This window comes from Suricata suricatta, chromosome 12 (assembly GCF_006229205.1).
Source record: "Suricata suricatta isolate VVHF042 chromosome 12, meerkat_22Aug2017_6uvM2_HiC, whole genome shotgun sequence".
Lineage (NCBI taxonomy): Eukaryota > Metazoa > Chordata > Mammalia > Carnivora > Herpestidae > Suricata > Suricata suricatta.
The window spans coordinates 62,794,217-62,819,556 of NC_043711.1; the positions used below are offsets into that span (position 1 = coordinate 62,794,217).

General features: G+C 39.8%; 1 protein-coding gene across 3 annotated transcripts in view; it reads right to left on the minus strand.

The window, feature by feature from the left end:
* The window catches only part of CFAP61 (cilia and flagella associated protein 61), a 278,328-nt gene that overhangs the window by 184,186 nt on the left and 68,802 nt on the right, over positions 1-25,340 (minus strand). For all 3 annotated transcript variants that reach the window (XM_029918146.1, XM_029918148.1, XM_029918147.1), the window contains exons 9-11: positions 11,072-11,163; positions 5,159-5,233; positions 716-882 (exon numbers count right to left, since the gene is read on the minus strand). In XM_029918146.1, the coding sequence (XP_029774006.1) occupies positions 716-882; positions 5,159-5,233; positions 11,072-11,163 (334 nt within the window). The remainder of the gene's footprint in view (positions 1-715; positions 883-5,158; positions 5,234-11,071; positions 11,164-25,340) is intronic.

Consider the following 25,340-nt stretch of genomic DNA (forward strand, 5'->3'; position numbering starts at 1 on the left):
TCGCCAGCATCTATAGTCTCTTGATTTGTTCATTTTAGCCACTCTGACTGGCGTGAGGACCCAAGGGATACAGAAGTGCTGATGCATAGGAGCACATGTACCCCAATGTTCATAGCAGCACTGTCAACAATAGCCAAAACATGGAAAGAGCCTAAATGTCCATCACCTGATGAGTGGATCAAGAAGATGTGGTGTATATATATACAATGGAGTACTACATGGCAACGAGAAAGAATGAAATCTGGCCATTTGTAGCAAAGTGGATGGACCTCGAGGGTGTCATGCTAAGTGAAATAAGTCAGGCAGAGAAGGACAGATACCATATGTTTGTACTCATAGGTCTAACAGGAGAACAGGAGAAACCTAATGGAGGACCAGGGGAAGGGGAGGAGGGAAAGAGAGTTGGGGAGAGAGAGGGACGCAGGACTTGAGAGACTATTGAATACTGAAAGCGAACTGAGGGTTGAAAAGGAAGGGGGAGGGAGGAAAAGAGGTGGTGGTGATGGAGGAGGGCACTTGTGGGGAAGAGCACTGGGTGTTATATGGAAACCAATTTGACAATACACAATGAAACAAACAAACAAACAGAAAACAAAACAGGAAATTAGGATGTGAGGCCAGGTTTGGAAACCATGGGCTCCACAAGATTAAAATGTGAGGCCACCAATGCTGGAAGAAGTCTTACCGTAACAGACAACCTAAGATCGGTACTTGCCTGGCTTCATACTTCTCCTCAATACAAAAGAGCTGAATACAAAAAGCGGTTGAGGCTCCCTTGTAGATGGGGCGGAAGGAGCTGGTCTCCTCAGGCAGCAAGCTCAAACTGCTGATGTAGTAATCTGTATCCCCCACAGTGGACTCCTGACTGAATTTTTCTCTGTCCTAGAGCAAGGAGACAAGTGGAACCAAGCAGGAATCCTATTCATTTTCTGCAATTTTATGGGCTAGTGGTTGCATCATCTCTACATTATACAGTCTCCCTAGGACAGATGTGACAGTCTCACGTGAATCAAGTCATCCTGAGCCAGGCCTAGTTTTAAGGAGATGCTCTTAATGAGATATTCAAGATTTATAAAGGTATTGAAAGAAGTCCTCATACAAAGGTCAGAAAATGAATGGTTTCCATTGGTCTTTCATATAGGATCTGTATTTACAACACTGGGTAGAAGTTAGAGTGTGGTAGTATTATATTCATATTAACTCCATAAGCAAGATACCTTTGCCCCCCAAAGTGTTTTCAATGTGATTTTGTGCTCAAGGATTTTGGATCTGGGGACTGTTGGGGTGATTTAGTCATGAGGTGGAGCCCAGGGATGTTCAATTACTGGGACCTTCCCAGAAAGTGAGCATTGGACCTTCCAGTCCCGTTTTAAAGGCATCCAAGAAGATGTTACAGGAAAGAAGATTTTAGAGGAAAGTGATTCATTCTGAGATCTGGGAGTTCTTTTAAATCAAAGTAATACATTAAACATTAAAATATCAGCACTAAAAACTTACAGTGAAAATCCGGAGTCCCCTTTCCTTCCCACTGCCCTTCCTTCCCATTGGGTAGCCCTTTGAGCTTTCTCATTTCTTTCGGTATTTACCCCCATGTTTCTGAATATGTGCTAAATGCTGCTATTTCTTAATTCCTCAGTTTTTGACACTTCCTATAGGATACTGATACAGTGGGTAGATGTAACTTTGTGCCGCCCTCTTCCCCAGATCCTATCTTCTGGTGTTTCAATATAATCAGAGCACAGTTCAAGGCTAAATCAGTAAGAAGTTACATTGCTATGAACATGTAGATATGGTTGCTTCTGAGCAAAGAACTATAACAGGACTATGTTATTTGTGCACTTTGTTTTAATTCATTAGTTTTCTAATTCTTTCACACACTTTATCAGATTTGCTAAATGTTTGTCGGTATTATTTTCTAGACAACCAGGCATTTGACATCATCTATAACTTCATTTCTTCTCTCCCCCTCTTCTGATTGAACCTTGTTTTATCTGCCTACTGCCCCACCTCCCTTCTTGTTTTCTGGGTCCTTTTTCCTAAGTTCCGATCTTTTCTTTCCCTTCTTTGTTCATGGCCATGCCCTTTTATCACTGGAGCACATTTCTAGCTCCATAAAATAAACAGTGTTTTGTAGGTAGCAAAACTCCACAGTCACTGGCTAACTGGAGCACTTCATGAGGTGATTATACACAGTCCTGGCATTTTATTGGGTAGCCACCTCCAGGAGCATTACCTAGAGGCCTTTTCCTTGGGGCTGTCAGGTTTGGGGAAGAATTAAGTTCTCCAATCTGTTGCATGAGAAACTGTGATAAGCAAAAGAGTGGCTCCCTAAAATGTGCCTGGCCCAATCCTCAGGTCCTGCGAATGTTATTTTATATGGCAACAGACACTGTGTAGAGGTCACTGAGTGAAGGATTTTGAGACAAGAAGATTATCTTGGATTACCTGGGTAGGCCCAATATAATCAGAAGGTTCCTCATAAAACAGAGACAGGAGGGCCAGAGTCAGAGATTGGAAGATGCTACACTACTGGCTTTGAAGATGGAGGAAGGTGCCACATGCCAAGTAATGCAAATGGCTTCCAGAAGCTGGCAAAGGCAAGGGAACGGTTTCTTTCCTAGAACCTCCAGAAGGAACAGAGTCCAGTCTGTACCTGGATATTAGTACAGTAAGACCAGTTTGAGGTTTCTAACCTCCAGAACTGTAACAATAAATGTTTTAAGACACTAAGTTCATTGTAATTTGTTATAATAGTGATTTTAAAAAACTAATACGGAGACCTGGCTTCCAGTATTTGGAGAAGATGGTGGGAGGGGAGAGCAGGGGTTTCTCCACTTGATGGAGAGCTCCACTTACTCGTCTATTCTGCCTTTCCCCATTACACAGTCTCACATGGTGTGGGCTGAAACTAAACTGGGAGCTGTTTCTGTTCCATCTGTCCAGAGAGCAGTCATCTAACTGTTTCACTTGAATACGGTTGAGCAAAGTGCTGTCTGCAGGGACTCTAGCATCCCCAACACTGCATAGGAGACTGTCAGACCCTCTGTTTTGTCCTGGTCCTAGCCCTGCCTTCCAGAAGGCCCAGGCCCTGGTGCTTCTGTGGACCCAGGAGGAGAAGACACTCACTTTCTGCTAGTCCCTCCCTCTCAGTGGTGCTGGACTTGCTTCTTTCTCTGCTGTGCTAAGCCAGTGTAAACTCCTCCATTGATTTTCTTCATTCTAAACATTTTGAAAGGGCTCACTTTCCAATATCTCCTCTCCTAGTCTTATTGTCTTTGTGGATTTGCAGTCTTCTTATTGCTTTGCAATCATTTTCATGTTTTTATTTTTTCCAGAAGGGAGACAAGATAAATATGGGATATCAGCCTACCTTGTTGACCCAGATGCCCTCTGGGGTTCCACTATGTCTAACCCAGTGGGGAACATCCTGTCCCCTCCTCCACATCCTTGTGTGGGTCCCTGAAGAACTAGCTGCCTTCTTAGAAACAGAGCATGCCTCACCCTCTGTCATGCCTCACTCCTCTCTGTGGCCCAAGGGGTCAGTGCCCTGGTGTGGGTTTCCCCACAAGCAAACTGAGCTAAGTTTATTTGGGGAGTGATGCCAGGAAATTCTGCAAGAGGATTAGGGAAGTGACCCAAGGAAGGGAAGGACACCAATGTAGAGTGTCCCACTCAATCCCACTGAGATCCCTGGAGAGACTCTGGAAAACACACCTCAGAGGTGTCCCACATAAGAGGCAAAGAAACTGCGGTGCTGATTTTCCAACTGCCTTCTCATGTCATTGTCTCATGGCTGTTCCCCAAAGATTCTGACCTGCCTGCAGGCATAGCGCTGGAAAAGACCAAGGCACCTGAAGTCCTCATTCTTGGGTGCTGAAGAATGAGCAGTGCCAGAAGGATATGGGTGGGATCCCAAGGCATATGCTAAAGTGAGATTCAGAAAATAGATCCCTGCCTGTCTGGTGCACTTCCTAACAGCACATCCTGCTCCTGACCTGCCTTATCCTGTCTTCCACACTCTGCCCAGGAGGGCAGGCCCTGCTCCAAGGGTGAGGTCTGCCTCCAGCCAGCTGTGTACACTGAATTCAGGAGTGGGAAATAGAAAATCCACTTGTTACAGGTCCAAGCTTTGTTCTCCAGTTCAGCTTTAGCCATTATAAAAGGTACTTTCTCCCCCAGATGACTTTGGTGTAGACTTCCTAATTGCTCAGAATTTGGAAAAGAAAGGGGTATCAAAAGCTGGAGGTCTCTCAGAATGCCCACGTCTGAGAATAGTGTTAATGTGTCCCAGGACCTCCATGGAGATGACTCGACTTCCTGTTTCCCTCTTCAAGGGCTCTACAGATTTCTCAGGTTGACATGCCGGGGAATCCACTGAAAGCTCAGAACTACACCCAGCAGCAGAAAATGAGAGTTTCTGATTATGGCACTCTCACTTAAAACTTTCAAAGCCTTCCTCTGCTTCTTAGGAAAAACTCAAAATCCTGAGGCAGGGTCCACAGAGCCCTGCCAAACTACATGAATCCTTAGGTTTCCAGCAGGAAACAGAGGGTTCACTGCAGTGGAGCAGACACAGGAGGTTTAACAAAGGACCATGGGTGAAGGTGTGGGCAGGGTGAAGGGAAACCAGCAAAGGATGAGAAGTGCCTCAGGGATGGCAGCTGGCGGAAGATGCTACCACCATTTGGCCTACTTCTGTAACAGTAGAGAGCAGTTCCTGGAACCTGACAATCATATGTATATATATGAATAATACAAAATACATACAGGTGTGTGGATGAGCATGGATGTGGGCAGATGACACACATAGGGGAAACTCTTACAAATGTGTTGCTCCTCCAAAATGCTTTCTTGCTGGACAAAGAGAAGAAGAGGAAAAACTGTATTTACTGAAATCATTGCCAATAATTAATGTAGAGAGAATAACTTCTAGGACCAAGCTGTACAAGGAATATAGAATAAAGGATTCATCGCCGTGAAGGAAGGCCTCACTGAGGGAGACTGTGTGAAGCAGGTGCTACAAAAGGTGGCAGACACGAATTGGTAGAGAGAGACAGGGAGGCCTAAAGGAGGACTGGGCACACCAACACTCAGTAGAGAACAATGAACCTTGCAGGGAGCCAAGCAGCAAGCACACAAAGCCCTGGGCAAGCCCTACCTCCACTTCACTCCCATTTCCGCTTTGGACTGTTGATAAACGCTCCTCAGCTGGGATTTCTTCCATGATTTTCCCCTGCAGATGACAAAGGCAAGACATTTAATCAACACGTGCAGTGGTTGGGTGCCCAAGCTCTGGGACCAGCTGCCTGGGTTCGTATCCTGGCTCCACAGCTTACTAGATTGGGAAAGTCATGGAGCCTCTGATGCCTCATCTGTAAAAAGGGGCTAAGAGCAGCACCTACCTTACAAAGTTGTTAGGAGGATAAAATAAGAACAGGTAGACATACAGGTGCCAGCACAGTGCTGGCTCCTCCGAATTCCCTGTAGATGTTAGTTATTATTTCATTATTCTTCTTTGTCTGTATACCTTGAAAGCTGTACTGTTTTTCTGAACTGTTTTATTGACAGTACCTTTTGAAAAATTATAACCTATGTATGTACCCATGAAAATATCACAATAAAAATAATGAAGAGCACTCCCAAAAGCTTCTGTGTGTCTAGGTGCCCCTCCCTTCCACACTGTGGTACTCAGCCAACCACAGACAAATGATGATCTGCTTTTTGTCACTCGGATTATAGGCTGAGTCTAAGTCTGGATCTTCTATTCTGTTCCATTAATCTATTTGTTGTCCTTGGCAGCCTCGTCACACTGGCTTAACTACAAGAACTATATAGTAAATCTTGAAATCAGTAGCATTCATCCAACTACTATTCTTTTCCAAAGTTGTTTTAGCTATTCTAGGTCCTTTCTATTTATCAATTTTTCAGTTTCTATAAAATGTCTTCCTGAAATTTTGACTGGGAATGCACTGATCATTGAGGAAGAACTGACATCTTAACAATCTCACATCTTCATAATCAGGAATGTGGATCTCTTTCCATTTATTTAGGTCTTATTTCTCTCAGAAATGTTTGTAGTTTTGGGTGTACAGGTCTTGAACATCTGTCCAATTTATTTCTTAGTATTTTGTATATTTGTACTATTTGGAAATGGTATGTATTTCAGTTTCTGATTGTCAATTACTATTATATAGAAATAAAATTGAACTCTGCATATTAATTTTGTATGCAACCTGGTAAATTATTTACTAGTTCTAGTAGCTGTTCTGTAGATTCTAGATGATTATGTTATCTGCAAATAAAGAACAGTTTTAATTCTCCCTTTCCAATCTGGATGCATTTTATTTCTGTTATCTTTTTATACTGGCTTGAACTTCCAGTATAATTTTGAATAGAAGTGGTGAGGGCAGACGTTCTTACATTGTTCCTGACCATGGTGGAAAAGCATTTGGTCTTCTCCCATTAAGTGTGATGTTAGCTACAGGTTTTTCAAAAATAACGTCTAGGGAATTGAAGTTCTTTATGATTCCTCATTTTCTGAGAGTTTCAATGTCAAATTTTCAAATGCCTTTCCTGCATTTTTGAGACAATCATATAGGTTCTCATTTTTAGCTTGTTAATATGGTGGATTACATTGACTGATTTTTTCTGTTAAAATAACCTTGCATTCCCAGAATAAAGCCTACCTGGTCATGATATACTATCCTTTTTATATATTGATTCAAATCACTAAAAGGATTTTTTAGGATTTTTCCATTGATGTTCATTAGAACTATTAGTCTGGAGTTCTATCTTATAATCTCTTCTGTTGTCAGAAAACATACTTTATCTGACTTAAATCCTTTTAACTTTATTGAGATTTATTTTGTGGCGCAGAATACAGTCTACTTTGATAAATGTTCCATGTGTACATGAGAATAACGTGTATTCTGCTGTTTGGGGGATAGAGTGCTCTTAAGTGTCAATTATGTCAAATTTGTTAATGGTGTTCTTAGGATCTATATTCTTATTGATTTTCTATTTGTTATATCAATTACTCAGGGAAAGATTTGCAGTTCTATCAATTTTTGCTTCATGTGTTCTATAATTCTATTAGATGCATAAATATTTAGGATTTTTATGTCCTCTTGACCTCTTGGTTATTTCTGGTAATATTCCCTGTTCTGAAATCCACTTTCTCTAAAATGAATAAAGCTACTCCTGCTGTCTTTTGATTAGTGTTAGCATGCTGTATCTTTTTGTATCTTTTAAATTTGAACCTACTTGTATCTTTATATTGAACCTATTGTACCTTTGTATTTGTAGTTTGTATTTTTGTAGTCTGCACATAACTGAGTCTTACTTTTTCATCTAATCTATTTCTACCTTATATGATCTTTAGGATAGTCAATGTACATTACATTTAATGTAGTTATCAATATGGCTAAGTTTAAGTCTACCATCTTGCTATTTTCTATTTGTCCTTTTTTCCATATTTTTTTCTTCTTTTGCATTAGCCGTATATATCTTTTTAAGGATTTTATTTTAAGAAATCTCTACACCCAACATGGGGCTCAAACTCACAACCCTGTGATCGAGAGTCACATGCATCACTGATTGGGCCAGCCAAGTGCCTCAGTTGTATATTTTCATGATTCCATTTTCTCTCTTCAGTAGGCTTATTAAGTATAACTCTCTGAATTTGATTTGTAACTTCAATTTTTTTATAGTTTATGGTATACATCTTTAACTTATCACATCTATTTTCATGTGATATCATACCATTTCAGGTATGGTAGAAGAGCCTTCAAATAATATGTTTACATTTCTTCTCTCTTGGTCTTTGTATTACTCTTGCCATACATTCCATTTTTTACATTTACTATATAAGCCCCACACTATGTTGTTTTTACTTTATGTAAATAATTTTCTTTTAAAAAGATATAAATAAGTAGAACAAAATCTTAACATTTACCCACCAGTTACCATTTCCAGGGCTAGCCATTCTTCTGTGTAGATCAAAAGTTCCATCTGGTATCATTTTCCTTCTGTCTGAGGACTTCAACATTTCTTGTAGAATGCATCTGCTGGTAATGGACTCGTCCACTTTTTGTGTGTGGGTGAAAAATCTTTATTTTACCTTTATTTTTGAAAGATACTCATAGGTGTATAATTCTAGGTTGACTTATTTTCTGCCAGTTATTTAAAGATGTGATACACAGTCTTCCTGCTTGCATGGTTTCCAATAAGAAATCTGCTGCAATCATTATCTTGGTTCCTTAGTTGTCAACTTGCCTCCTCCCATGCCATTCTGCCTCCTTTTAAGATTTTCTCTTTATCACTGGTTTTCCACAATTTGGTCTAGTCATCTTAGTGTTTCTTGTGCTTGCTGTTTACTAAGCTTGTGCCTGTGGGTTTACTGTTTTATATAATCCAGAATGTGTTTAGTCCTCATTTCTTCAAATATTTTTTCTGTTCCAGTTGCATACATATTAGCTACTTCTTAATCCACAGCTCACTGATACAATGGTCTTTTTAATTTTTTAATTCTCATTTCTATCTCAAGTTTACCAAGTTTTTTTTCTACAACAGTTAATCTATGGTTAATCCAGTGTATTTTTCATCTCACGAATTGTAGTTTTTATGTCTAGAGGTTTTATTTGGGGTGTTTTATATCTTCTATGTCTCTCAATGACCTATGAAACTTAAGATAGTTTGAATAACTGTTTTAATGTTCTTGTCCACTAATTCTATGACATCTGCTTACGGTCTGGGTTGATTTCAATTGGATGAGTTCTCTCCACCTTCCACAGCACATATTCCCAGTTTTTTGAGTATCTGGTGATTTTTTTTTATTAGATTCCAAACATTGTCACTTAAATTAGTTGGGTGTAAGATAATTTTGTACTCCTCCACCTATTCTTAAACTTTGTCCTGGGACTCAGTCACTTGGGAGCAGTGTGATGCTTTCAGTTCTTTCTCTAAAGATAAGTTAGACATGACTGCAGCAGTGCTCTCTCTAGAACTAATTATGCCCTACTACTGATGCAAGCAAGACTCTTCTGTGTGCTCTCCGAGTGCCTTGTGGGTCATAAGGTTCTCCAGTCTGGTGGATGGGAATAGGCATTAGTTCCAGCTTTGGATGAGCACTGGCACTATGAACTCTACTCTGGGGAGGTTCTATCCTCAGCCTGACCTTCACTATTTCCTTATATGTCTGTACTGATCAGTCATCAGCTGAATACAGGGGTGACCCTCTGCTGGTATCTAACATCTCTATGCAGCTCTCCTCTATGGTACTTTGTCCTGCAAACCTTAGTGGCTTTAGTCTCCATGGATTTACAGATCTGCCTCCTCAACTCAGGGAGTCCATTGGGTTCCCATTGGGTTCTCTTTCCCTGTGCCGTGGCCTCAAAATCTCCCCAGGCAGGAGGCAGAGGCAATTGGAGGGCTTACCTGGCTTGTTCACCATCTCTTAGGCATTGTTCTCCTTGGTTACCTGATAAGCAGTGTCTTAAGAACTGTTATTTCATACATTCTGGCCACTTTTTGGTTGTTTTGACAGGAGAATAAATCTAGTCTCTGTTACTCCATTTTTGCCAAAATTAGAAGTCCTTTGCATTAAGTTTCTTCTTTTTAATTATTAGTTCCATTCATCAGCTTCATTTCCCTCAACTTAATCCATGTCATACAACCTTCTTTAAAAGGTTCAGGTGGCCCTCATTTACCTCTCCTAGGATGCTTCCCATCCTCCTTTCCACATAGTGAATTGGGGCTCTCCTCTCTCCCACTGGGTACCCTCAGACATCGCAGAGGGCCCGGCCATTGTGTATGTCCAACCTCCATTCAGAAAATAAATTAGCACTTGAAATATAACTTCCAACCAGCTACAGGTTGAGTCCTGGGGCATAAGAATGCATTTTCCATAGAGACAATGTGGAAATCTGGGAGGTCAATCCAGGTGACCTAGTGCTAAGATAAAAGTCCTCCCTCCATCTTCCTGTTCCCAAGATTTTCTTTGCATGAGTTGATGGGCAAGGGGAAACACTGTTTTGCCCAAGGTTGAAAAGGAGAAATAAAGGAGAGTTGGAGGCTGCAGTCCAGAAACCATGGCTTAGAACCTACCCCGCCCCACCATCCTGGGCTCAGGGAAGGGTTCTGGGCCCAGCTGGACGGAGAAATCAGTCAAACCAGAAGTTGAAGGAGTGTGTGAGGAAACACACCTTGGGATTGTGGCCAGACACAGTGCTGATGTAGGACTAGGCCAGCAACATCAGCCTAAAGGACTGCCCATTTTCCTGCCCCACCCTCTAGGTGAAGCCTTGTTCCTGAGGACACAAGAGATACGCCCTAAGGTCCTGCAGGAGTATGTGAGGACCCAGAGCCCAGTATTTGGGCATTTATATTACTGTAGTCAGAAGTTGGCAGAACTGTTACAATGGCTGAATCCATTGGCTTGCCTGCCATTTCCTATGTAATCTATTACATGGCTGACTGTGGCCTCTTTTGGTGTGGGTTTCACTCCTTTAGGTTAGGGCAGCAGCAGCACATGCAGAGCTCTGGCAGCAGGGGCATGCAGGTCACCCTGGCAGCAGGAGGGTACAGGTGGTGGTGGGGCTCCAAGGCAAGTGGAGCCAGTGGCTCTCCAGGAAGCTGTGCTGGGCATCTCTATAGCTTCCAAAGCCCAATCAGGCAGGAAAGAAAACAGGGCCTCAGCTGAATATGTGGGCAGTGTGTAAGTCTTTTCAGTCTGTCTGGATTTTCTACCTGGCTTTAAATGAACAGCTTTATCTGCCTCGGCTTCCTGAAATTAGGAAATGGATGAGAAGGGAGGAAGAGTAAGGATGAAACTCCATTCTGACCTGTATTCTTGAAGCCAGCCGTGAGGCCCTGATTTGTCTGTTATAAACATGCACCCAGCTTTTCCTCCTGGCCTTCTGTCTCCCCAGTCTTAGTGATTGTGAGACCTTTTCCAAATCAGATCACAACTTCTTGATGATGAGTCTAGCAGCAAGAACGCCCCTGGCCCCACAACACAGACAGCTCCTAGGCCCACCCTGGGCCCTAGGCATGGGTGAATGACCTCCATTACCTGAATGCTTTCCATAGCCTCTGGAATGACATGCTGCTGTCGCTCCTTCACTATTTTCGGAAAACTGTGGCTGCTGCTACTGAGCTCAGCATCTTTGAGAGGAAGAGTGGGATGAGGACAGAAAATAGATGATAAATATGTGCACAGCCACGGGGCATTGGAGACAGCATGGTAATTAACGTGTTTCTAAACTGCCGCACACCTGAATAACTGTAGTGCAGAGGGCAGTGCCACAAGGCAGGAAGCATAGCCCACCCCAATTCTGGCCTTGCAGTGCCCTCATACATGTGATGGAGATAAAGTTGTACCTGCCCCTATAGGAGCTGTGGGAATAAAGTGATGGCAGTGACAGGCCTGGCCTTGCCCACAGGGGACGCTTTCCCTTAAGGTTCCTGAACCACTGGTCCCTTTCAAATTTACAAACAACCGATTAGCAACTTTCTGGGCAGCAGGCTTTGAAATGACTTGGAAACATGGGGCCTGAAAGTTAGCATGAGGGCTGCTTTCCCTTTGTTTGAAAATATAGCATGCAGTCAGACAGTGACCACTATTTTCACTTCTCTACTTTCCAAGCAAGAAAGTACTGTTGTAATTGTTTTTGGAAGTCAATAATCAGAGTAGTGTTTATGTATTTAACCTTCACTAAAAATTACAATGGGGAAAAAAACTTTCCCATTTTATCTACAAAGCTCTTTTTTCCTCTCCTCCTTCACTTCCTCCTCTTTCTGCATTCTTGTCTTTTCTTCTCATCCTTCTAATTTGTCTTTAGGTCTTTTTGCCCCTCTTTCTTAACCATCCTGTTGATCTTTCTTCTCCTCCCTTCTCCCCCTCCCTCGCTGCTCCCACCTCCTCCTTTCTGGTTTGAGCTGTGTCTGTGGGGCTGGAGACTCTCAGCTCTGCATCTGTTCACAGCCACCCTAGGAGGTTGTGCCCAAGGGTTGCCCCTCCACGCTGCCAGCATGGGCTTGCCCCTCTGTTTTCTTGTTTCTAATGGTCACATCAGACCCTGTGGGACCAGAGGTAGCCTATCCTTTCTGCTCCCTCCTCTCCCACTCTGCTCTTCCAGTGCCACCCAGGGCATGGCCCCTGCAGATACCTCTCAACCCCCAACCCCCAGATTACACAATCCTTATACTTACTTCTGGCAAAGGCGTAGCTGAATGAAACAGAATGAAATTCTAAGAGGAAAATTAGATGCCCCGGAAAGTGTAAAGGGCATAGAAGGAGAGGTACATAATGTTGAAAGTAGGATGACAGAGAATCACATCCCAGCATAAGGGGTAGATCTTTTGGCATGGAGAGAAAATCTGGAAAGAGGAGCAAAGGACCTAGAATCCCTCTTCTGAAGAAACATGCTGTGGGGAACATATCAGGTCTCTAATTCCTGAATATGTCCTATTCCCTGCAAAGCTTTTCAGAAAGTCTATATATACAACATTCTCATGATGACAAGTCACGTGTTTTTTATGTTAATTTACTTCGTAGTTGAGATATAATGTGCCTATGGTAAAACTGCATGAACTTCTACACATACCTACTCCCATGTAACAATCATTCAAATAAATACCTAAAGCATTCCCAGCACCCAGAAGTTTCCCTGATCTCCCTGTCCAGCTAATATACCACCTAAAGCCAGATGTTCTTCTGTCTTATACCATCAATCTATTTTATTCAGCAGTAAACTTTTTAATTAATATATATATAATATATATATATCAATAACCCTCATTCTTAAGTTCTGCTTTATTTTTTAAAAGACAGTTTTTCCTATTTTGTTTTAAATTTAAAGAACTATATGCCCCCCCAAAACAATATCCTAGATCTTCACTGTGCCTATATTTCTTTTATAATTAGGAAAAAATTACTAAAAAGTAAGAAATGTTATAGAATGGATTAGATTTGTAATGAGTTAATAATCCCAGTGACTTCAGTGTTTGACAGTCTAATGTTCATGAGACAATTACCAACTACAACAGCTAATTGTCTTGGCTAAACTGTCCTGGGGTACTGCAACTTATTAGCAAGCAGCTGTCCCGCCGTCCCCAGAGGTGGCTGCATTTCAGAACTGGATGAGGTGAGGCTATCTCTTTCTTGTGTCTCCAGGGTTTTGTGAAGTTTAATTAGTTAATGTTCATTATGTGTCCTGAGATCCTCAAATGTGAGGTACTATACCAGGGAAAAGTCAAGGCACTGGTATTATATAACACACAACTAACATCACTGAGGCTGCAAATTTAATCATAACTTTATTGCTTACACTAACTATGCAGCTTAGAAGTTGCAAACTAGTGGAAGTAGAGGCACCATTTGCTATGTTCCTGCTCTTGAGATAGCTGAAGTGGGACGGGTTTACCACGGAGCTAATAAAGTTGGGGGTTCAGGCCTCCCCTCCCAGAACAGGCTCCTCCCATGGCACCACATCTACTATTTCATTAAGAATTTGTTTTCTTAAAGAGGGTTCTCAAATTGTATAGAATTTAGGTCCCACAAGACCTGGGTCTGCCCTGCTCTTTATCCAGTGGGGATAGTGCACATGGAAAGCTAACTAGTACATCGTGATGGTTGCAGGAATAAATACTAGTAAGAAAATCTGGTGGTTTTTAACATTTTAAAAAATATATAGATCAAAACTCCCAAGAAAATGTTTTTAGTGAAATGAAATAAATGGATTCTAAAAGAGTAAATGTGAAAAATAAAATAAGAGTAAACATGGAGGAATAGCTTTTAAGACATTTTAAGAAACAGTCAACCACAAAATTTTAAATAAGAACAAAAAGTAGGCCAAATTTCCTAATGAATATTAAGACAAGTTATAAAGCCATAGTTACTAAAATCAAGCGTTATTCAAGTACAAATAGAACCAAATGGAATTCAGAAAAGAGCCAGACAATTATAAAATGTTGATATATGTTAAAGGTGGCATTTCAAATTGGTGGAGAAAGAATAAACCATATAATAAATAGTGCTGGCTCACCATATGGGAAAAATTAATTTGGGCCCCTATTTCATATTATACATAAAAATCACTTTCAATACGTTAATAGGCTTATTATTTTTTTTGAGAGAGTGAGAGAGGGAGCACACAAAAGTGGGGGAGGGGCCCAAGAAGGGGGGACAGAGGATCTGAAGTGGGCTCTGTGCTGACAGCACAGTGGGGTTCAAACTCATGAACTGTGAGATAATGACTGAGCCGAAGTCAGATGTTCAACTGACTGAGCCACTCAGGCATCCCCTTAAGTTTTTTTTTAAATATACTGAAGTTATAGGAGAATAATCTGTGATCTCAGGGGTGGAGGAATTCTTCCTTAAAAATCCTTCTGCAAAAGGGTAGAAGTCTTAAAAATATTTTTTATTTATTTATTTTTGTGTGTATACCAGGCATTTTTCTTTTACTTTACGTTTTTACTTTAATTCCAGTTAGTTAACATACATACTTGACCACATCAAAATCTAAAAGATCTGTCAAAAGTAGCCTGAAAATAAGTTTTTTAAAAAGTAGATACATGGAGGGGTACCTCGGTGGCTCAGCTGGTTAAGCACTGAATTCTTGATTTCAGCTCGGATCATGATCTCACAGTCATGAAATCAAGCAGTGCATCGGGCTCTGCACTGGGTATGGAGCCTGCTTAAGATTCTCTCTCTCCTTTTCCCTCCCTTGCTTGCATGTACATATACATATGTTCTCTCTCTCTCTCTCTCTCTCTCCCCCCCCTTTCCCCTAAAAAAGTAGATACACAGAGAAAATATTTGCAACACATATCATAGACTAACTAAACTACAGAAGAGAAACAACTCACTAGGAAAGGCAATGAATGTCCAGGAAGTGTAAATGACCAATAAACACACAAAAGTGTTCATTGTCAATGTTATTCAGAGAAATAGAATTAAAACGATGATCTCCTTTCATGCCTATCATATTGTCAAAAGTCTAAAATGCTGACATTCAGTATGAAGAACTGTGAAAGGGTCTGGAGGACGACCCTGGTTTGGCCATGTTTGGTGGCCATGCGAGTCCTCTCAAGTCCAGCAAAAAGAACTCCAGGAATAGAGCCTGTGGAAACTTGCAAGAGGTCCAAGGAGATATGTGCCGGGATGTTCACCGCAGCACCCTTTGCAATAACAAAAGAGCAGAAACAACTCAAGTGTCCATCAAAGAACAAACGTGGCACATTCCATGCAGTAGATGGAATACTACCCAGAAGGTAAAAGGAGTGTCCTATACATATGTGTACCGACATTATTAGATCTCAAAGAGTGAAGAAGCAAATGTCAAAACACCACATACTCCAAAGACACCATTTATATAAAAAAAACCACTGCCACAAAATGGTAGTGTTTCTTCTATGAATATATGGATTTCATATAAAAGTATAAAAAGTGGGGTGCCTGGGTGGCTCAGTTAAGTGTCCGATTCTTGATTTTGACTCACATCATGATCTCATGGTTTGTGGGAATGAGCCCTGCATTGGACTCTGCACTGACAGCACAGAGCCTGTTTGGGATTCTCTCTCTCACTCCCTCTCTGCCCCTCCCCTGTTCCTAAGCTCTCTCTCTCTTTCTTGAAATAAGTAAACATTTTTCTAAAAAGTATAAAAAAGAGGTCTAGGTGGAGACACATTGAGCTTATTATAATGACATTTCTGGGGAGAAAAGGAAGAACCAGACTTGGGAGGTGGTTCAATAGAAATTCAACTTCAACTGCATTATTTTAATTTTTAAAAAAGAACAGTTTCATTTGTTACTAATGCCATAAAGATTTTTTAAATGTCCAGTTACATTATTAAATGTCCAAAATATTACATAATAGCCATTTGTATTTATTATTGTAATATTACAAGTGATTTCAAAAAAGCCTGCCACATGAATTTAAATCACTTAATTTTAAGAAGGGGAAAGGTCAGAGGTTCAAGATAAATCTTTCAACTAAACTTCAATCAGTTACAAACACTTTGGGATTCTCAGAAGTAAATAATGATAAGATGTAGGCCCTCTTATTCTGTGAGGCTCACAAGTGATCACACACACACACGCATGCACACACACAGACCTAACTATTCTCACAGAGTGAAAGTCTTAGCTAAAGAAGGCATATGAATAGATCACACTGAGTGTTCATTTATTTATTCATTCATTCATTTAAAAATTTATATTTCACACCTACCATCTGTTAGGCATTAACATTCTAGGGGTTTCAGCAATGAACAAGACTAACTTGCACTGCCAAAGTGAGTTAGTTAGTGAATAAGAAAACATTAAGTTATGATAGATGACATGTAGAAAATGAGACCCCAGGTGCTGCTTTACATTGAGTGGTTGCAGAAGTACTTATGAACATTTAAGCTGAGACCCAAAGGCTAAGAAGTAGACTTGAGGCAATAAAAGAGAATAGAAACAATGAGTAGACAGCTCTTTCTGGGAGTTTTGCTAAAGACCAAAGACTTTCTTATTTCTTGACAAGTTTTCCTTCCTTGATTTGCCTCTCATCCTGTGATCTTCTTTGTAAGTATGTTATTTTCCTGAGGCTGCTGTAACAAATTACCAGTCACCTGGTAGCTTAATGACAGAAATATATTCTCTCATGCTTCTGGAAGCCAGAGTCCAAAATTGGTAACCGTGAGCAGAAGTCAAGGTGTCAGCAGGGATATACTCCCTCCAGAGGTTCTAGGGGAGATGCTGTTTCTGCCTCCTCCAACTTATAGTGGCTGCCAGCATCCCTTGCCATGTGGCCACATCACTCCAATCTCTGTCTCTATGGTCACAAAGCTTCCCCCATCTGTGTTATTTCCCTCTGTCTCTTTCTCTCATAAGGACACTTGTGATGGCATGGCAGGTCCTTCAAATAATCTAGGATAATCTCCTCATCTAGAGATTTTTAATTACACCTACAAATACCCTTTTCCCAAAACTAAAGTAATATTTACAGGTTCTGGGGATTAGAATGTAAACATCTTTGGGGAAGTAATATTTCAGTGTACCTCAATGGGCACCTGTTGCTGAGGGAGTGCTGTGACCATCCAAAGACTTACTAGGAAGGTCAAACTCAATTTGTCCAAATCAAAAATCACAGCATTTCCATCTATTAATTCACTCTCACTATTCCCATCTAGCAAAGTGGTTCCACCATCTACCTAGTTTCTGCAGTCATCCTTCATTTTTCCCTTTTCCATAACCCTCCCTCTCTCCATATGTAGTAAAACATCAAATGCCATTAATTCTCCAAAATATGTCCCAGGCTTCATCCATAATCACTGTTCTGGTTCAGTCCCTCCTCATCTCTTTCCTGAACACTCTAGTGACCCTTGGAAAGTCTTCCTGTGAACCAGAAGTTGACCATGGATCTCTTTCTAATTGAAAATTCCTAATGGATCATCATCAGGTATGTTGTGAATAGATACAATCTAATCTCTTTTGCAAGGCATATAAATCCTTGATTGCCTCACCTCAATCTCCTGTCTTGATCCATCTCCTGTCATTATCTCATTTCATGCTCTAAAACACTGAAATTGTACTTTGCCCTAATAAGCCATAGTTTCTAATACCTACTTATTTTGTACATTTTGTTCCCTCTGCTAGGAAAATCTTTCTGGTTATTCACCTAGAAAACTCCAATTAGTTTTTTAAGTTTTGATTCAAAAGCTTTGTGTGTGTGTGTGAATTCTATGCTGATGCTCTCAAGGTGACTTAGGTGTAATTCTGTTATGGTCCTACCACAATTTTCTAGGCTTCAAAACACTTCACTAGCTGTAAACTGATTTGCTCTGCATATTTATCCTGCCATTGGACAGTACTAGACTCACCATGTACTAGACTATAGACTAGGCTCCTAATGTCTAATATATGGGAAGTACTCAGTGTTTACTGAATGGCTAAATGAACAGCAAGAGGCTGATGATAAAGTTCACAATGATATAAAGAAAAACACTAGGCAGGCTGCATTAAAGGAAGAGAAAGGGCTTTTTTCTTGCTTTCAAGGAAACTTCCCAGTTGGACTACAGGGCAGACTCCACCCCATACAGTATGATGAACTTGAGCTTAATGCCCTGGTAATTCCCATATCATGGTCTTGAGAGGAGACCATAGGTTTTAGCCTCCTCCAGGCTAAATTGGAGTTTGTGTCTCCAACGGGAGAGGAGAAAGAGGTCATGATAAAAATCATTAGCATTATTCTTTTTTGTGTGAATAAGGATTGAAATGATGATGCTGGTTTTTCACCCTCCCTGAATTTATGCCCTTGCTATGAAATTTCCTCTCCCTCTGATTCTGGGATCAGCCATGTGATCTGCTTTAGATAAAGCAACATGGGCTAGTTCAAAGCCTAGAACTTAAGAGACTTTGTGTGTTTCCACTTGGTCTCCTGAACCTTTCTGGTCACCATAAGAACTTGCCCAATCTAGCCTGCTCAAAGGATAAGAGGCACACAGCAGAGCCAAGGCCAGCCTAGATCAGCCAAGGCATGTGAGACGACCCAGCCAAGATCAGGAGAGCTGCCTAAATAACCCCAGCTGTATCAGCAAAACATGCTTATTGTGATATGCCACTGTGGTTTGGTGGCTGCTTGCTGGCAGCATTATTGCGGTAATGGATTATTGATGCAATCATGAAAGATAATAGAATCAACCAAATCTTGAAGCTCATTCTTTGAAAATACTAATTAAATTGACATTTAATTAATTTGAGATTAAGAAAAAAAGACAAATAAATAATCCTATATGAAACATAACACAGATGACATCTATAAAGTAAGATGGTAGGTATAAATCCATAAGAACATTAAATGCAAATGGACTAAATATTCAAATTAAAAGACAACAGTTGTCACTCTAGATTAAAAATAACACTTGGGGTACTTGGGTGGCTCATTCGGTCGGTTGAGTGTCTGACTTTGCCTCAGGTCATGATCTCGCAGTTTGTGAGTTCTCTGCATTGGCTCATTGCTGTCAGCGTGGAGCCTGCTTCAGACCCTCTGCCCCCTCCCTCTCTCTGCCCCTGCCCTAGTCATGTTCTCTCTGTCTCAAAAATAAACATGAAAAAAAAACACTCAAATTATATGCTGTTTACAAAGGACACATCTAAAATGTAAGGAAATAGGAAGAACAAACATAAAAGGATGGAAAAAAGACATGGTATGCAAAGAAAGATCAAAGAAAGTTGGTATGACCATATTAAACTCAGAAAAAGTAGACTTTAGGGGCACCTGAGTGGCTCAGTCTATTGAGTGTCTGACTCTTAATTTTGGTTTAGGTCATGATCCCAGGGCTGTGGGATTGAAACCTGCATTAGGCTCCATGTTGAGTGTGGAGCCTGCTTAAGATTCATTTTCTCTCTCTCCCTTTGCCCCTCTCCCCAACTGAAGCACTCTATGTGTCTAAAATTAAGAAAAAGAAAGAATGAAAAAGTAGCTCTAAGGTAAAATAAGATCACTGAAGATGAAGAGGATACTTCTTAACTGATATTTTTAAGTTCAAATATGATATAATTAATTATGCATCTAATAACACAGATTCAATACACATAATGAAAAATGTTAGACTATGAGGAGAAATCAGTACATCCACATTTAAAGAAGGAGATTTTAAGATACCTCTCATTAATTGATCAAATAGGTGATGAAGTCAATAAGGATAAAATAGTTGACAACATTATTATCAAATGTCACTGATTCATATAGAACCCTGCACCTAACAACCACAGGATAGTCTTTTCATGGACTCAAAGAATATTTTAAAAAATTGACCACATGTTCAACAAAGTTTAAAAGATTAAGATCAGGGTAGATTCTGTGACTTCAATGCAATTAAGCTAACATATAGTAATAAAAAGATAACTAGAACATCTCAAGTGGATAAAGAAAATGTGGTATATGCATATAATGGAAAAGTATTCAACCCTGAAAAAGAAGGAAATCCTGCAGTACGTAACAACATGGAAGAACCTTGAGGACATTATGCCAAGTGAAATAAGCCAGTCACAGAAGACCAAATACTGCATGACTGCATTTATATGAGGTATCTACAACAGTCCCACTTATAGAAGCACAGAGAAGAATGGTGAAGCCAGGGTCTGGCAGGAGCAGATTATGGGGAGACTGCTAGTCAACAGGTATAATGTTTCAGTTATCCAAGATGAATTCATGCGAGAGATCTGCTGAACAACACTCTGCCTATAGTTAACAAAACTGTACTGTATACTTAAAAAACTTACAAAGATGGTTTTCATGTTAAGTGTTTTTAACACAGTAAAATAAAACAAATAGATAACAGATAACCCCATATGCTTCAGAATAAATATTCTTTTAAATAACTTATGGGTCCAAAGAATAAATGAAGTGAAATTTCAAAAATATTGATAACAAGGGACATCTGAGTGGCTTAGTCAGTTAAGCATCTGACTCTAGACTTCAGCTCAGGTCATGACCTCACAGTTTGTGAGTTCAAGCCCCATGTTGAGCTCTGCATTGACAGTGTGGAGCCTGCTAAGGATTCTTTCTCTCTGCCCCTCCCCACATGCTTTCTCTCTCTCAAAATAAATAAACTTATAAAAATATTGATAGTGAATATATTATATAACTTGCAAACTGCAGCCAAATCCAAACAGACAAGAATATTTACAGTTTAAAAACTCATAGAAAAGAGGAAGCAAACTGAAAAGCAACAAGGTAAAAAATCCACCTTAAGATATAGGAAAACAAACACCAAATTAAGCCTAAAAATAAAAAGGAGAAAATAATAAAAGAAAAGAGCAAAAATAAGTAACAAACATAAAATAGGAAGGGCAAAACAAGCTAGTAATTGGTTCTTTGAAAAGACTAATAAAATTGGAGGGCCGCTAGAAGACTATTCAAGAGAGAAAATACATATAATTAAGGTCAGGAATTTTGAAAAAGGCAACATCGCTACAGAGCCTATGAATAGTAAACGTGCAGTAGAAAAAAATAAAGACTGGCTTCAACTTTATCCTAACGCATTTGGAAATGTAAAGGAAATGTACAAATTTTTATAAAAAATTACAAACTTACCAAAGAAGAATAGTTCTACTACAGTCTGTTGAAATTGCTATCAAAAACCTTCTTCCAGAAAGCCCACCAGGTTCAGATAGCTTCCCTAGTATATTCTACAGAACATTCATAGAATAAGCATCTCTAGCCTTGCATAAACTTCCAAAAATAGAAGAAGGAAGAATACTCCTCAAATTGCTTTATGAGGCCGACAGAACCTCATTTCCAAAGTCTGACAAGGACATTTCAAGAAGGGACAATTACAGACTAATCTCACTCATGTATGTAGCTGAAAAAAATCCTCAAGAAAACATTAGCAAAGAATCCAGCACTGCCTATAAAGAAAAACATCTATTATTAACAAAACAGTTAACATACAAAAAGTAATCAATGTAATTCATCTCATTAACAGAATAATGAAGAATCATATGATCATCTCAGCAAATATAGAAAAAAAGCATTTTATAGAATTAATTACAATTAAAAAAACCAATAGCCATTATTGATAACATTTTTAGCAAACTACAAATACAGAGAGTTCCTTATTCTGATCATGGGTATTACCTTAATGGTAATATATTCAGAGCTTTCCATTTAATATTAAGAACAACAAAAGGATGCCTGCTAACTCTATTTCTATCTAAGGTATTAGCCAGTACATGAAAAAGAAATTTAAAAAAATAAGGATAAAAAATAAAAAATTTACATTATACATTTACATTATACATACAAATTTACATTATACATAGAAAATCTTAAAAAAATCTTCAGATCATAGAATTAATAAATCAGTGTAGAAAGTTTGCTGGATATGAGGTCAATATCCAAAACCAATTGCATTTCTATATAAGAGCAATAAACAATTTGAAAACAAAAATTTTTAAAGATAAAATTTCCAAAAGTGTGAAAATATCAAACACCTAGGAATAAATCTAATAACAGATGTGAAAAAAAATCTATTGCAAAAAAAGTATAAAACATTGTGGAAAGAAATTAAAGAAGACATAAATAAATTATGGAATATAGCATATTCATAGATTAGAGGTCTCAATACATTGTAGAGATGTCAATTCCCCCTACACTGATCTATAGATTCAAAGCAATCCCATTCAAGATCTGAAGTTATTATTTTTAAAAATTGTATGTATATGTATTTCTTTCTTTATTTATTGGGGGAGGGAGAGACAGTGCATGCTCATGCAAGCACAGAAGGGGCAAAGGGAGAGGGAGGGAGAGAATCTTCAAAAGGCTCCACGCAGGGATTGATCTCACAACTATGATATCATGACCTGAGCTGAAATCAAGAGTTGGACACTTAACCGACTGAGCCATCCAGGGACCCCTCAAGTTATTATTTTTGAGTGCTCAAGTTTATGTGAGAAATTAGATAAACTAGTTTTTTATTTTTTTTAAAGAATTTTTTAAGTAACCTCTGTACTCAATGTGGGGCCTAAACCCACAACCCTGAGATCAAGAGTGCAAAGCTTCACAGACTGAGCCAGCCAGGTGCTGCACAGAGAAACTGGTTTCAAAATGTTTTAAAGTAAGCTTGTTTGTTTGTTTGTTATGATGACACTGAATTGCATAAGAAGCACTGTCAAATAAGAGATGTTTAACTTTCCCAAAGTTATATTTGTGTGGGTAAATGTTATTAATATAAATATTTCAGGGATTATATGAGGGTCCTAGAAATTTGTCAATGTCCTCACTTTCCAAATGTGCCCTGGTACTACTTTGCCTGAGATTAGACGTAACAATAATACAATGCTATCAACACTCCAGTTATTATTTTCAAGTACAGTATGCCATAGAAACAATAAAATTTCCTTGTCAACTGTGTTAATTTCATAATAAACTCTCATAAGATCTTTAGCCACTGCCAGTTAAGTCTTTCATCCTTCACAGATAGGTATTGGTTATCCTGATACATTCGTGGAAGCTCTTGCTTTCAACAATAAGACAGAATGTTTGTCTTCAATAAGAGGAACTATGTCAGAGACCCCACACAAAAGGGACAATGCAAGGAACTCTAGAGTGGAGGCTTCTTGTAGCATTGACAAAGTAACATTAAGAGCATACCAGTGGACTGAGCAAGGAGTTACAAACCTCAACTAGGCAAGTGGATGGGTTCATGAAACTGCTAACCCCAGACAAGCAGAACAAAAATTAATTACATGGTACTAAATGAACTGATGAAGGATAATTACATCATTTGTTTAAAATATTGATCCTGGATTTAAAGAACCACTTTAGGGGCGCCCAGGTGGCTCACTTGGTTAAGCATCCGGCTTTGGCTCAGGTCATGATCTCATGGATCGTGGCTTGGAGCCCCACATCGGGCTCTGTGCTTACGGCTCAGAGCCTAGAGCCTGCTTCAGATTCTGTGTCTTCCTCTCTCTCTGACCCTCCCCTGCTCCCACTGCCTCTCTCTGTACCTCAAAAATGAATTTAAGAACATTAAAAAAAATAAGGAACCACTTTATTTTTGCTTCTTTTTTTAAAATAATAGTTTATTGTCAAATTGGTTTCCATATAACATCCAGTGCTTCTCCCCACAGGTACCTCCCACCATGACCATCACCCCCTCCCTCCCTCTCCCTCCCCTTTCAGTCCATGGTTCGTCTTCAGTATTCAGTAGTCTTGATCTGTGTCCCTCACTCTTCTCCGCTCTCTTTCCCCCTTCCTCTCCCCATGGTCCCCTGCCAGGTCTCTCCTGTTAGACCTATGAATGTAAACATATGGTATCTATCCTTCTCTGCCTGACTTATTTCACTTAGCATGACACCCTCAAGGTCCATCCACTTTCCTACAAATGGCCATATGTCATTCTTTCTCATTGCTATATAATACTCCATTGTATATATATACCACACCACATCTTTTTGATCCATTCATCAGTTGATGGACATTTAGGCTCTTTCCATGATTTGGCTATTGTGAAAGTGCCGCTATGAACATTGGGGTACATGTGCCCCTATGCAGTAGCACTTCTTTATCCCTTGGGTAAATCCCTAGCAGGGCTATTGCTGGGTCATAGGGGAGTTCTATCGATAGTTTTTTGAGGAGTCTTCACACTGTTTTCCAGAGTGGCTGCACCAGTTTACATTGCCACCAACAGTGTAGGAGGGTGCCCGTCTCTCCACACCCTCGCCAGCATCCATAGTCTTTTGATTTGTTCATTTTAGTGACTCTAACCGGTGTGAGGTGGTATCTCAGTGTGGTTTTGATTTGAATTTCCCTGATGATGAGTGACACTGAGCATCATTTCATGTGCCTGATGGCCATCTGGATGTCCTCTTTGGAGAAGTGTCTATTCAGTTCTTCTGCCCATTTCTTCACTGGATTATTCATTTTTCATATATGTAGCTTAGTGAGCTCCTTGTAGATTTTGGATACTAGCCCTTTATCTGATATGTCATTTGCCCCTATCTTTTCCCATTCTGTTGGTTGCCTATTAGTTTTCTTGATTGTTTCCTTTGCAGTGCAGAAGCTTTTTATCTTGATGAGGTCCCAACAGTTCGTTTTTGTTCTTGATTCCCTTGTCTCTGGGGATGTGTCGAGGAAGAAATTGCTGCAATTGAGGTCTAGGAGGCTATTTCCTGCTTTTTTCCTCAAGGGTTTTTATGGTTTCCTGTCTCACATTCAGATCCTTTATCCATTTTGAGTTTATTTTTGGGAATGGTGTCAGAAAGTGATCAAATTTCATTCTTCTACATGTTGCTGTCCAGCTCTCCCAACACCACCTGTTGAAGAGGCTGTCTTTTTTCCATTGGGTACTCTTTCCTGTTTCATCAAAGATTAGTTGGCCATATACCTGTGGGTCCAGTTCTGGGTTCTCTATTCTATTCCATTGGCTCCTGGGTCTGTTTTTGTGCCAATACCATACTGTCTTGATGATGACAGCTTTGTAGTAGAGGCTAAAGTCTGGGATTGTGATGCCTCCTGTTTTGGTTTTCTTCTTCAATATTACTTTGGTTATTCGGGGTCTTTTGTGGTTCCATATGAATTTTAAGATAGTTTGTTCTAGCTTTGAGAAGAATGCTGGTGCAACTTTGATGGGGATTGCATTGAATGTGTAAACTGCTTTGGGTAATAATGACATTTTACCAATGTTTATTCTTCCAATCCATGAGCATGGAATGTTTTTCCATTTCTTTGTGTCTTCTTCAATTTCCTTCATAAGTCTTCTGTAGTTTTCAGCATACAGGTCTTTTACATGAGAATACAGCAATTCAAACTCTCTGGGATGCAGCAAAGGCAGTCTTAAGAGGAAAG